Here is a 15261-nt window from a genome sequence, read left to right on the forward strand (position 1 = left end):
GATGCAGGGCTCGATCCCAGGACTCTGGAATCATGACCTGAGCCAAAGGCAGAGGCTTTAACCCACTGAGCCACCCAGGCACCCCATACATTAAGATTTAAATTGCACATTATAAATATTACAGTTTAAAATTATGCAATTCAGGATTCATGACATTTCCTATAACCATTTTTAACTCCTTAATTACTCTGTCTTTCCTGTAAATAGCACCTCTCAGTTCTCAACCTTACAAGTTATTAAGCAAGGTGCATTTTTATTTTTACTTTTTTTTTTTAAAGATTGTATTTACTTATTTGAGAGAAAGATAGCAAGGGAGAGCATGAGAAGGGGGATGAGGACGATGGAGTGTTTGATCCCAGAACCCTGGGATCAGGATCTGAGCCAAAGGCAGACGTTTAACGGACTGAGCCACCCAGGCACCCCAAAGTGCATTTTTGTATATTTAAATAACAAAAAGAAGAATCAGTCTAGGTGAGATTATGGCAGATATGTTTCACTTATGCATTACTATCTTATTTTATAATACATTTGTTTTCATATAAACTTAATGTCTCCAAGTAGTTATCAAGTATATCCAATGCCTCAGACACTCCCCAAAGCACCATCCGATATGGGCACCGTATCTGAGAAGGCATTAAAAGTATTGCAGTAGTCAATATGCAATATGGGCTATACCATCAAATATTGGAGGTTTGGCCACATATGAGGAGCTGGAAAATCACCTTATGTTTTGACTCAGTAATCTCACACTTAGGAGTAAGGGAGATTTGGGGGAAATAACCCAACAGAAGCAACAGCAGCACCTCAGAATTTGACCTTGGGAAATAGGGTCACTGTGGATGTAATTAGTTAAATTAGGATGAGGTCATAATGCAGTAGGGTGGATTTGTAATTTGGTATGACTCGTGTCCTCACAAAAAGATGGCCACGTGAAAACAAAAACACACAGAATACTCTGTGGAGGAGGGGGTGGAAGTGATGCACCTCTGAGCCAAGGAATGCCAAAGATTGCTGCAGACCACCAGAAGCTTAGGATGAGGCTAGGAAGGATTCCCTTATAGGTTACAGAGGGAGCTGGCACTGACAACACCATGATTTTGGATGTTTAGCTTCCAGAACTATGAGACAATAAATTGCTATTGTCTTAAGCCACACAGTCTGAGGTGCTTTGTTATGTCAGCCCAAAGAAAAAAAATATGATGGTCAACTCTGATTTTTGACAAGGCTGCCAAGACCAGGCAATGCAGAAAGAGCCATCTTTTCAACAAATGATGCTGAGAAAACTAGGGGTCCATATGCAAAAGTATGAATATGGACCCATACCTTATACCATATACAAAAATTAACTTAAAAAATGAACTGAAGACTAAACTTAAGAGATAAAACTTCAAAACTCTTAGAAGAAAGCATAGAGGAAAATTTTCATGGCTGTGGATATAGGACTGATTTCTTAGATGGTACCAAAAGCACAGCTAACAAAACAAAACAGACCAAATATAGATAAATTGGACTTCATCAATATCAAAAACGTATATGCATCAGAAAACACTATTAAGATATTTTCTTTTTTTTTTTTTTAAGATTTTATATATTTATTTGACAGACAGAGATCACAAGTAGGCAGAGAGGCAGGCAGAGAGAGAGAGGGAAGCAGGCTTCCTGCCGAGCAGAGAGCCCAATGCGGGGCTCGATCCCAGGACCCTGAGATCATGACCTGAGCCGAAGGCAGAGGCTTTAACCCACTGAACCACCCAGGTGCCCCGATATTTTCATATTTTTGACAACTAATTCCTCTTTCATATTCTTACCTACTGGAATTCCCCAAAGTATAAAAATTGCCCTAAATTTAATCACAAGGACAAGAAATAAAGCCATGTTGAAATTACTTTGGCAGAGTGTACAATTTGTGTTTTAAAGATTTTATTTATTTATTTGACAGAGAGCATAAGCAGGCAGAGGGAGAGAGAGAAGGCAAAGGGAGAGAGAGAAGCAGGTTCCCTGCCGAGCAAGTTGCCCAGTGCAGGACTCCATCCCAGGTCCCCGGGATCATGACCTGAGCTGAAGGCAGCCACTTAACTGACTGAGCCACCCATGCGTCCCTACAATTTGCATTTTAGAAATGTGTCTGGAAAAATTTATAGTCAGTGATATCTTAAATGTGCTGTAAGATTTCTGGAAAATGACAGCAGCATAGAAGGCATGTGTCTTGGTCTGCACCTTGGTGTGTTTGGTTTGTAATCTCATCTATAGGAAAATTAGAATATTGCTTCTCTGATTTGCATTAATGATAATGGTGACTATTTGGATCACTGAAGGAAAAAGAAGTAACATGTTCATGATGTAGGTGAATGCTGTGATTCTCATTAATAGAGGTGAAAAATGGGGGGGAGGACACTATTAAGAGAGTGAAAACTCACAAAATGGTGGAGAGTATTTATTTGTAAGTCATCTATTTGATAAAGAATTAATATTTAGAATATATAAAGAACTCCTACATCTCAATAGCAAAAAACCAAATAACCCAATTCATAAATGGACAGAGGACTGGAATAATATACAATTAGTCAATAAGCACATGGAAGGATGTACAATATCATAAGCCATTGGGGAAACACATATCAAAACCACAATGAGGTATCACTTCACACCCACCAGGATGGCTATAATTTTAAAAATGAAGAGGGTGCCTGGGTGGCTCAGTTATTAAGCATCTGCCTTAGGCTCGGGTCATGATCCCAAGATTCTGGGATCAAGCCCTGTGTTGGGTTCCCTCCTCAGCGGGAAGCCTCTTTCTCCCTCTCCCCCTCCCCCTGTTTGTGTTCCCTCTCTCGCTGTCTTTCTCCTGTCAAATAAATAAATACAAATCTTTTTAAAAATTAAAAAAAAATAGAGAATGACAAGTATTGGTGAGGATGGGGAAACACTGGAACTCTTGTATACTGGTGGCAAGGATGTAAAATGGTGTAGCCACTGTGGGAAAAAGTTCAACAGATCTTCAAAAAGTAGACTTAACCATATGACCCTGCAATTCTCATCCTAGGGGTTTGTGCAGAGGGGTTGGAAACAGGGACTCAAACAGGTATAGCAGTGTTAATAGCAGCATTGTGCACAGTGGCAAGAAGCTGGAAACAACCCAAATGTTTAGAAATAATGGGGACGGTAACATAGAACATTGTGAACTGTACTTAATGCCACTGAACTGTGTACTTAAACGTGTTTAAAATGGCAAATTTCATGTTACATATATTTTACCACAATTTTTATAAAGAGAGTCAAGGGGTAGAGAGTGTGCTAGGTCATGGGATGCAAGAATGGAAGGAATCCTGGGAGAGGTTGGTAGGAAGAAAAGGGAATGTTTGAGGGATTAAAGGCTGCAGTGAGGTTGAAGGGAAGGCATTTAGAGAGTAAGATTGAGAGAACTGGAATAATAGCAAGAAGTGTCGACTAATATATTGGAATGTTAGAATTTCAGGAGTAGAATGTTCCCAGGTTAATAAAGTTGAGGACATGCTCTTGAGTATGGACTGCTTAAGAAGTAGGGGTTATGACAGTCTAGGGAATTGAACGTGGCCAACCCACATGGGAGGGCCGCTGGAAATAGAGTAGAAAGCAAGTCTGAGTTCAGTGTCGAAGATTGGTAGATGTCAGTGGTTGACTTACAGGAGCCAACAAGGGAAATGATTCATTTCTACTATATTTCTTAGTTTTGTACTTATATTGCAGTGTCCACCCAGAGGTTGTTAAATTTCTTTTTACTAGACACATTTTGATAAGCCTGGTAGGTTGCCAGTGGCTAAGCCAGTCATAACGTTGAGAGATGTAGAAATAGGTTTAGGCAATATTTCAGCTCTTCTATAGGTACAGAGGTTTTGATCTGATAGTGTGACAAGGTACAATGAAGGGGGAAAGCATTGGCTTCTTTTTAAGGTATATGGGCAAGTATTTAAAGGCCTTTTCATTAAGTTCTTGTGTTTTAGAAGTATGCAGAAGATGCTTCAAAAAGAGCATCTTTCCTGCTAGAATTTGGTCTAGAATTTAATATTATTTATCATATTATAATACTTACAAAATGTGTTCAATTTATAAAATAAGTCATTCAGCAAGCCCCGTTTAATTAACTTATACTTTGAGATTCCAGTGTGCCCTCTAATTTTGTTTTCTCTTATGGCAGATCTTTTATTTAATATAGCCTCAATTCATATTGAGTCTCCAAATACTGTTTTTATCATTCGTAGGAAAACGGGAAATCATTTTCACAACTTCATTAGTTGGCAAGACCTAAGAGCTGTTGAACTTGTAAAATCTTGGAATAATTCGCTCAGACTGAAGGTAATCTTTTTCTTCTGTGATTTGGATGTTGCTGTTTTCCCTGTAAATGTCCCATAACTATAGGCTTAAGTGTATAATCTCCTATTTGTACTGCTTTAGGAGATTGAGAAGAGAATACACATATGCACACTCCTCCCATCAGTGAAACTTATTAATAGTTACCCAAAAGCATATGTGGTAGACTAAAGTACTACACTTCAGGAAACCCTGAGGAGGTTTAGGACGGTCCAGATGTTCTCACATAAGTGAGAATTCATTCCTGGAGAAGAATTTGCCAAGTTGCCATTCTTGGAGAAATAGACAAAATGCAGACTGTGTCCAGAAAGTAAGTAGGAAAGTGTCCAGATTTCATCCTCTTTTATTAGAAAAGTGGAGAATGAATATTGAGATCGATAACTAGCTGACTGCCACGAGCTCTTCACTGATGCCTGTCACATAAAGGTCGCAAATGACAACGGTGACAACCATGATGATGACCTCAGTGGCGGTGTCAATGTAAGTGTGGGATTACTGAGTCAGAGGGTAAGACAATTTCCAAATGTGGCCAGATCTGGTATAATCAATACAGCAGATTGCCTACGGTGTGTTGCAATATTCCGTGTTCTAATGCCGCCCAGCTAAATGCCTCCTCAGCTAGGGTGCCTGTACCAGGTAGTGCTTCAGGGAATATCTGGAGCATTGGTTTTACTCAACAACTCTTTGGAGACATTAATTTTATATGAAAACAAACAAAGATATTATAGATATTATGGAATCTGACAGCAGTGCATGAGTGCAAGAGACACTTTTGCCATAATCTCACCCGCAGTTGGTTTTTCTTTTGTTAGTATAATATATGAAAATGCACCTTGCTTTAATAACTTGAAAGGCTGAGAACCAAGAGGTGCTCTTTACAGGACAGACTAATCAAGGAGTTGAAAGTAATTATAAGGAAATGTCATGAACTTTGAATGGTATAATTTTAAATTATACTACTTACAATGCAGAATTCTATATCTTAATGCATAATTGTAGTTTTTAATAGGTCAATTCATCAAACATTTCTTAGGTCTGTCAGTGAGGTATTTATAACTTTTATTCCTTTAAAAATAAGTTTTGAGGGGTGCCTGGGTGGCTCAGTGGGTTAAAGCCTCTGCTTCAGCTCCGGTCATGATCCCGGGGTCCTGGAATCGAGCCCCGCATCGGGCTTTCTGCTTGGTGGGGAGCCTGCTTCCTCCTCTCTCTCTGCCTGCCTCTCTGCCTACTTGCGATCTCTGTCTGTCAAACAAAGTCTTTAAAAAAAAAAAAAGTTTTGACTTTGGAAATAATTTACGTCTGTAGTACAAACCCCAAATCTCACATATAAAACTCATTTCAGGCACAAAAATCAGCCTTTAAAGCTCTTCATCTACTTGATATTGAGGATGCGCATGATGTAAGCTTTGGGTTTTCTTAGGAGACAAATGTACACAGACAAATGTTTAGCACACACGATGCCAGGGCCTTGCCTGCCACTGAGAGAAGCCTACCCTGCATTCATCCTATACAGATGTTATTTCTTTCTTTCTTTCTTTTTTTTTTTTTTAAAGGTTTTATTTATTTATTTATGTGACAGAGAGATCACCAGTAGGCAGAGAGGCAGGCAGAGAGAGAGAGTGAGAGGGAAGCAGGCTCCCTGCTGAGCAGAGAGCCTGATGTGGGGCTTAATCCCAGGACCCTGAGATCGTGACCTGAGCCGAAGGCAGAGGCTTAACCCACTGAGCCACCCAGGTGCCCGCTTTTTTTTTTTTCTTAAGGGTTTTATTTTTAAGTAATCTCAGCGTGGGGCTCAGACTTACAACCCCAAGATTAAGAATTGCACGCTGTACCAACTGAGCCACCCAGGCACCCCTCTCCTGGATGCTCATGGTTTATCGGTTGAGGTTATGGAAATGTTGAGGGTATATGTGCCAGAGATGGCACCAAAGTCATTTGTTTAGCCAATGTTAGCTCCAAACAAAATGGTGAAGTAACTGACCTGTGTTGGCAGTCTCCTGGCACCATTGTTTTCCTCCAGTTCTTCTAGCAGCATTCATGCTTCCTTTCACTGCTGTTCTGATTGTTGGTTAATTGTTGCTAAGGCTTCTCTTTGCTTGTAGCATAAAATCCCAACTCCTTACCATGGATTGGCCCTGTCTACAGCTCTGACCACTTCCCAGACCCTTTCTTCCTGAAGTTGCTAAGTATTCAGCTCCAGCTTTGCCAACCTGCTTTTGTTCTTAGAGCACTGAAGGTGCCGCTTACCTTAAGGCATTCGTACCCTCAGAGGCTTTCTCCCGTCATGACTGGATTTTTCTCATCTTTCCAGGCCCAGCTCATATGCCATCTCCTCTATGTGAACCCTTTCCTGCCATCCCATTTATAGAGTAGTATGTCCCCACCCGCCACTCCAGTCTCTGTCTTACTGTCCTTTCTTTCTTTCACAGCACTTAACTACATTTCAAAGGTTTTGAGACAGATTTTTTTCCAATTGAAATTTAATTGAGATAAATATAGATTCACATGCAGTTGTAAGAAATAATACAGGGATCCCTTATAGGCTTTGTAGTTTCTCTCAATGGCAACATTTTACAAAACTATACTATTGTGTCTAAAATAGTATAATTATAATTATAGTGTCTATAATACTATAGTAGTATTGACATTAATATAGTCTATAGATCTTATTCATATTTCCTCAGTTTTACCTGTACTCGTGTATGTGCATGTGTGTGTGTGTTATAATTTCTGTATGATTTTTTCCCTGTGTTCATGTATCCGCCACCAGAATCAAGATGATGAACATTTCAAAGGTCCCTCGTGTCGCTCTTTTGTAACAGCATCCTCTCTCTCTCGTGCGCTTCCCCATACTCTTCCCGTCCCTCACTCCTTGCAACCACTAATCTGTTCTCCATTAAATTTTTTTCTCACTTCCAAAATATTATATACATAGAGTGATGCAGTATAAAACCTTCTGGGATTTGCTTTCTTCACTTAGTGTAGTTCCCTGGAGAATCCAAGTTATATGTCTGTCAATAGCTTGTTACTTTTTATTGCTGAATTGTATTCAGTGGTACAAATGCATGACCCGTTTAAGGACATCTGTGCAAATTCCAGTTTTTGGCTATTACAAATAGAGCTGTTTTGAACATTTGTGTACAGAATTTTCTGTGAACATGAGTTTTCATTTGTCTAGGATAATACCCCAAAGGTACAATTAATTGCTAGGTCAAATAGTAATTGCATGTTTTGTTTCATAAGAAACTGTCAGACTTTTTTCCAGAGTAGCTGCATCATTTATATTCTCACCAACAATGTGTGAGTTATAAGGCATACATTTTTTTTTTTTCCCCAATTTAAAAAGGGTGATTTTTTTAAGCAAGGTGTTTTTGTTTGGTTGGTTAGGTTTTCTTTTTTTTTCAGGATTTTTTTTTTTTTTTAAGAATTTCTTTTTAAGTATCTCTACACCCAGTGTGAGTCTTGAACTCACAACTCCAAGATCAAGAGTTGCATGCTCCACTGACTAAGCCAGCCAGGCACACCAAGCAAGATGTATTTTTAACTGCTTATTTTTAAAAATCATTTTAACCATCAATTATATCTTAGCATTAAATTGCAATTTAAATAGCAGGATTTTTTTTTTTGGTGGTACATTCAGTATTGGTTATTAGGTTTATTCCTAGGTATCTTATAGTTTTGGTTGCAATTGTAAATGGGATTGACTCCTTAATTTCTCTTTTTCTGTTTTATTTTTGGTGTAGAGAAATGCACCTGATTTCTGTGCATTGATTTTATATCCTGACACTTTACTAAATTCCTGTACAAGTTCTGCAGTTTTGGAGTGGAGTCTTTTGGGTTTTCCACATATAGTATCATATCATCTGCGAAGAGTGATAGTTTGACTTCTTTGCCGATTTGGATGCCTTTAATTTCCTTTTATTGTCTGATTGCTGAGGCTAGGACTTCTAGGACTGTGTTGAATAGCAGTGGTGATAATGGACATCCCTGTCGTGTTCCTGACCTTAGTGGAAAAGCTTTCAGTTTTTCTCCATTGAGAATGATATTTGCAGTGGGTTTTTCATAGATGGCTTTGATAATATTGAGGTATGTGCCCTCTATCCCTACACTTTGAAGAGTTTTGATCAGGAATGGATTCTGTACTTTGTCAAATGCTTTTTCAGCATCTATTGAGAGTATCATATGGTTCTTGTTCTTTCTTTTATTGATGTGTTATATGATTGATTTGCAGATGTTGAACCAACCTTGCAGCCTTGGAATAAATCCCACTTGGTCGTGGTGAATAATCCTTTTAATGTACTGTTGAATCCTATTGACTAGTATTTTGGTAAGAATTTTCGCATCTGTGTTCATTAAGGATATTGGTCTGTAGTTCTCTTTGTTGATGGGATCCTTGTCTGGTTTTGGGATCAAGGTGATGCTGGCCTCATAAAATGAGTTTGGAAGTTTTCCTTCCATTTCTATTTTTTGGAACAGTTTTAGGAGAATAGGAATTAGTTCTTCTTTAAATGTTTGGTAGAATTCCCCTGGGAAGCCATCTGACCCTGGGCTTTTGTTTGTTTGGAGATTTTTGATGACTCTTTCAATCTCCTTACTGGTTATGGGTCTGTTCAGGTTTTCTATTTCTTCCTGGTTGAGTTGTGGTAGTTTATATGTCTTTAGGAATGCATCCATTTCTTCCAGATTGTCAAATTTGTTTGCATAGAGCTGCTCATAGTATGTTCTTATAATTGTATTTCTTGGGTGTTAGTTGTGATCTCTCCTCTTTCATTCATGATTTTGTTTATTTGGATCCTTTCTCTTTTCTTTTTGATAAGTCTGGCCAGGGATTTATCAATCTTATTAATTCATTCAAAGAACCAGCTCCTAGTTTCATTGATTTGTTCTATTGTTTTTTGTTTTTTTATTTTTGCTTTTTTGTTTTGTTTTGTTTTTGGTTTCTATTTCATTGATTTCTGCTCTGATATTTATTATTTCTCTTCTCCTTCTGGGTTTAGGCTTTCTTTCTTGTTCTTTCTCTAGCTCCTTTAGGTGTAGGGTTAGGTTGTGTATTTGAGACCTTTCTTGTTTCTTGAGAAAGGCTTTTTCTGCCTCTCATGACTGCCTTTGCTGTGCCCCACAGATTTTGAACCGTTGTGTTTTCATTATCATTTGTTTCCATGAATTTTTTCAATTCTTCTTTAATTTCCTGGTTGACCCATTCCTTCTTTAGAAGGATGCTGTTTAGGCTTCATGTATTTGGGTTCTTTCCAAATTTCCTCTTGTGATTGAGTTCTAGCTTCAGAGCATTGTGGTCTGAAAATATGCAGGGAATGATCCCAGTCTTTTGATACCAGTTGAGACCTGATTTATGACCCAGGATGTGATCTATTCTGGAGAATGTTCCATGTGCACTAGAGAAGAATGTGTATTCTCTTGCTTTGGGATGAAATGTTATGAATATATCTGTGATGTCCATCTGGTCCAGTGTATTATTTAAGACCTTTATTTCCTTGTTGATCTTTTGCTTGGATGATCTGTCCATTTCAGTGAGGGGAGTGTTAAAGTCCTCTATTATTGTATTGTATTATTGTTGATGTGTTTCTTTGATTTTGTTATTAATTGGTTTATATAGTTGGCTGCTCCCACGTTGGGGGCATAGATATTTAAAATTGTTAGATCTTCTTGTTGGACAGACCCTTTGAGTATGATATAGTGTTCTTCCTCATCGCTTATTATAGTCTTTGGCTTAAAATCTAATTGATCTGATATAAGGATTGCCACCCCAGCTTTCTTCTAATGTCCATTAGCATGGTAAATTGTTTTCCACCCCCTCACTTTAAATCTGGAGGTGTCCTCGGGTCTAAAATGAGTTTCTTGTAGGCAACACATTGATGGGTTTTGGTTTTTTATCCATTCTGATGCCCTGTGTCTTTTGATTGGGGCATTTAGCCCATTAACATTGAGGGTCACTATTGAGACATATGAATTTAGTGCCATTGTATTGCCTGTAAGGTGACTGTTACTATATATTGTCTCTGTTCCTTTCTGATCTACTACTTCTAGGCTCTCTCTTTGCTTACAGGACCCCTTTCAATATTTCTTGTAGAGCTGGTTTGGTGTTTGCAAATTCTTTCAGTTTTTGTTTGTCCTGGAAGCTTTTTATCTCTCCTTCTATTTTCAATGATAGCCTAGCTGGATATAGTATTCTTGGCTGCATGTTATTCTTGTTTAGTGCTCTGAATATATCATGCCAGTTTTTTCTGGCCTGCCAGGTCTCTGTGGATAAGTCCGCTGCCAATCTAATATTTTTACCATTGTATGTTACAGACTTCTTTTCCCGGGCTGCTTTCAGGATTTTCTCTTTGTCGCTAAAACTTGTAAATTTTACTATTAGGTGAGAGGGTGTGGACCTATTCTTGATGATTTTGAGGGGCGTTCTCTGCACCTCCTGGATTTTGATGCTTGTTCCCTTTGCCATATTAGGGAAATTCTCTACAGTAATTCTCTCCAATAAACCTTCTGCTCCCCTCTCTCTTTCTTCTTCTGGAATCCCAATTATTCTAATGTTGTTTCATCTTATGGTGTCACTTATATCTCGAATTCTCCCCTTGTGGTCCAGTATTTGTTTGTCCCTCTTTTGCTCAGCTTCTTTATTGTCTGTCATTTGGTCTTCTATATCACTAATTCTTTCTTCTGCCTCATTTATCCTAGCAGTGAGAGCCTCCATTTTTTTATTGCACCTCATTAATAGCTTTTTTAAATTTCAACTTGGTTAGATTTTAGTTCTTTTATTTCTCAGAAGGCTTTTGTCTCTCCCGAGAGGGTTTCTCTAATATCTTCCATGCCTTTTTCGAGCCCGGCTAGAACCTTGAGAATTGTCATTCTGAACTCTAGATCTGACATATTACCAGTGTCTGTATTGATTAGGTCCCTAGCCTTTGGTACTGCCTCTTGTTCTTTTTTTTGTGGTGAGTTTTTCCACCTTGTCATTTTGTCCAGGTAAGAGTATATGAAGGAGCAAATAAGGGTGGCAAAGACCCCAGGAAAATGCACTTTAAGCAAATCAGAAGAGACCCCAAATTGTGGGAGGGAGAAAGGGGATAAAAAGAAGTTCAGAAAAAAAAAAATTTAAAAAGAAAACAAATAGAGAAAAAATATTAAAAAGAAAAAATATATATGTATTAGATAAACTAGTGAAAAAAAGTTAAAAAAGAAAAGGGTAAAAGTTAAAAACAATTTAGCAGAAAAAATAAAAATAAAAAAAAATTTAAATTAACCGCAAGACTGAAGAATCATGGGGAGAAAGCCATGAGTTCCGTGCTTTGCTTTCTCCTCCACTGGAATTCTGCTGCTCTCCTTGGTAGGTGAACTTTGTCTTGGCTGGATTTCTTGTTGATCTTCTGGGGGAGGGGCCTCTTGTAGTGATTCTCAAGTGTCTTTGCCTGAGGCGGAATTACCAGGGGCCGGGCTAAGTAATCTGCTCGGTTCATGTCCCCTGAACGCTTTCTGTAGAGTTCCGGAGGACGGAGGACGGGAATGAAAATGGCGGCTTCCCAGTCTCCGGCCCGGAGGAGCATTCCTCAGTGTGCCCTCAGAGAAAAGAGCCCAATCACTCCCATCTCCCTGGCCTCCGGCCACGCTCCAAGCTCAACGAGCCTGTGACAGGTTCAAGGTAATCCAGAGCTGAGAGCTCACTCCTCGGCTCTGTCTCCATAGCCTGCTTCCCCGGTCTAATACATGCAAGCTCTGTGACACTCAGGCACCCCCGATCCTTCTGTGACCCTGCGGGACCTAGGGCCACGCTGGCCCTGTGTGGGCTTCACCCCTGTTTAGCCTCTGGAGCTATGTCCCTCAGTGGAGCAGACTTTTAAAAGTCCTGATTTTATGTTCCTTTGCTCAGCCGCTTGCCGGCAGCCGGCCCCTCCCCGCCGCAGTCCATCTTCCCATCACTTTGGATTCACTTCTGTGCTGGTCCTACCTTTCAGAAAGTGGTCCATTTTCTGTTTCTAGAATTGCTGTTCTTCTTCGATCTCCCGTTGGATTGGTGTTTGCAATGGTTTGATAAGCTATCTAGCTGATCTCCTGCTACCTGATGTAGTCTCAGCCTGCTACTTCTCCGCCATCTTGACTCCTCCCCCTCCATCTGCATTCTTATAGTAGGTGGCAGGATAAAGTTTTTATTCATTTATTTATTTATTTATTTATTTATTTATTTATTACTATGTCTGACAAACTTTAAAACTCAAAGCTGGCTTTCTATGAAAGACTTTTTCTTTTTAATTTAAGATTTTGCTTACTAAGAAGTAAATTTTAAACTATATATATTTCAACTTTGATTGAGATAAGTACAGATAGTATTAAATGAAATCATACACCCCAGATTTTAGGTACTTAATATGTAGGGGAGTTTCCCTTATAGTTTAATACTGACTTCACTAAAAATATGTGTCTAATCAGAATATAGCCTTATCCCTTGACTCTCTCCCTTTTATTTTAAAAGACTTTATCTTGAACTTCTTGTGTTTGCTAAAGAAGGTCATAGTAGATATGTTACATTTCATATGTTAGAATACAAATTATCCACTTAGAGTAATATTACTTTACTTCTTTTCTCTAAGTGCTAAAAATCCTATAAGTACTTGAATGATTTGTTTGTTATTGGGTTTGTTTTCATGTGTGTAGAATTAATATAGAAATATCAAACATCATTAAATGTATTTTCCTAAAATGTCTTTTTTTAATAGCTATTACAGAATTTCTGCCGAGTGCTGCACTTTTTTACTAGAAATAAACGATTTTTAACAGTCAGTTTGTTCAGTTTCACAAACCAGCATGTTTCTTTGAGATTGGCCTGGATTTTACAGAACTTGGTTGAGGTAAGGAAAAATTGTGTGGGTATGTATGTGTGTGTGTGGACTATAGGGAAGAAAAAGTAAAGGAATAACAATAGTGATTTGATTATTTGAGGGAAAATTAAGTAATTTGATTATCTGAGGGAAAATTAAGTGTCCGCTACATATTGGGATGGAATACAGGAATCTTTACTCTATTTTTTTTTAAAACCTTTTATTGTAAGTCATAACACATATAGAAAAACAGACAAAACAAAAATTTACCACTCATTGATTGTGGAGCAAACATCTGTGTAACACTACTTGAATCAAGAAATAGAACATTGTGATACTGTGTATCCCATTTTCTTTCAACTTTTACTTTTTTACTTAGGTGTTTTCTTCCTCAACACTGTAGTTTTACCTGAATTTTTAAAAATTTGTATTAATGTGTAAATAAATTTTCTTATATTTTCATTGCTATTTAGTGTTCAATATATGATTTTTATCACTATCCATTTATCCATTCTGTTCGTGTGCATTTGAGTTATCTCTACTTTGGGGCTATTATGAATAATGCTGTCTTTGGGGTATATGTAAAGGCATTTCTGCTGTATTTATATATGGGAATGGGGTTTTTAGGGCATGAATGTGTATGTATATCTCTCTTCACTTTTAGTGGATAATGTCCAAAATTCTCCCACAGTTTTTGATAATTTATTTACCTACCATCAATCAATGAGAGGACTTCATATTTCATGTACCATCATAATTGGTATTATCAGTGGTTTTTTTTTTAAATTTTAGCCACTTTAGTAGTTAAATAGTGATCTCTCCTTGTGATTTTTTAAAATTTATTTTAAGATTTTTTATTTATTTGAGAGAGAGAATAGAGAGCATGAGAGGGTAGTGGGTCAGAGGGAGAAGCAGACTCCCTGCTGAGCAGGGAGTCTCTTGTGGGACTTGATCCTCCAGGATCATGACTGAGCCAAAGGCAGTTGCTTAACCAACTGAGCCACCCAGGTGCCCTGTTTCTTCCATTTTCGAGGCACAAGGATTACTTCAACCCAAGTTAATGATTGAGGTGATTCAAAACAGCTTCATTTCCTGTGAGAGCCTGTCTTTCTGGTTTACCCTTACTTACAGGGTAGAACTATTTGGATTCTTAACCCAAAGCAAGCATGGGAAACCCTAATATGGACTCTGTTTTTGAATGGGCCTACTACCTATCAGAGGACCTGACTCTCAAATGTTTTTTTGAAGGAACAGATGAACTTACTACTTGGCAGGCATTGTTGCTGCTTACTGATTAATCTTTCTCTGATCTGGAACAAATTTTAGAATCACAGTTTCTAAATTTAAAAAGAATTTGAAATAAAGTAATATTACTTTAAGCACTCCATATTTAAGTGGTATAAAACCTGAATGGGATCTTCAAATATTTGTTATAAATAATCTACAAATGACTTCTTTTTTGGAGTTTATGTCATGTGTTTTCATTTTATTGATCCTTTCCGCTGTTGAAATATAATTCACCCTTAAATGGATTCATTTGCTATTCTTTTTATCTCATTTATTTAGGAGACATGTTTTAAGCATATGCTATATACCAGGAACCCTCCTAGGTGTTGGACTTGCAAATGTAGTCCTGCTCTTAAGGAGCTGAGGATCTAACAGGGAAGTAATGATGTGAGATAAGGGTTAGAAGATTTCCGTAGAGTGCTGGCTTGGACAAAGCCAGGAACTGCTAGTCTTGAAGGACAAATAAGAGTTGGCGAGGTGGTGAAGTATGATAAAGGGCATGGTTTCCACTATGTTAGTAATACCTTAGGGCACCTGGCTGGCTCAGTCAGTAGAGCATGCCACTTTTAATCTTGGGTCGTGAGTTTGCACCCCACATTGAGTGTAGAGCCTATTTAAAAAAAAAAAAAAAAAAAAAAGATAGCTCAACAATCGTTTCATTGTCTCTGTTGGCTAATTTAAAGAGGTTGTGATACTTTTGTTTCCTTTGGCATGCTTTATGCTAAGGATTAGCACATTTTTCTTTAACATGCCAGATAGTCATAATTTAGACTTGGATGGCCATAAGGTTTCTGTCACAACT

General features: G+C 38.1%; 1 protein-coding gene across 4 annotated transcripts in view; it reads left to right on the plus strand.

Annotated features, from left to right (window-relative positions):
* The window catches only part of GK5 (glycerol kinase 5), a 77492-nt gene that overhangs the window by 18998 nt on the left and 43233 nt on the right, over nucleotides 1-15261 (plus strand). For all 4 annotated transcript variants that reach the window (XR_004286750.1, XM_032346943.1, XM_032346958.1 and 1 more), the window contains exons 4-5: nucleotides 4236-4329; nucleotides 13071-13202. Coding sequence is in view for 3 of the 4 variants with exons in the window: in XM_032346943.1 (XP_032202834.1) it covers nucleotides 4236-4329; nucleotides 13071-13202 (226 nt within the window). In the remaining variant the exon portion in view is untranslated. The remainder of the gene's footprint in view (nucleotides 1-4235; nucleotides 4330-13070; nucleotides 13203-15261) is intronic.

This window comes from Mustela erminea, chromosome 1 (assembly GCF_009829155.1).
Source record: "Mustela erminea isolate mMusErm1 chromosome 1, mMusErm1.Pri, whole genome shotgun sequence".
NCBI lineage: Eukaryota > Metazoa > Chordata > Mammalia > Carnivora > Mustelidae > Mustela > Mustela erminea.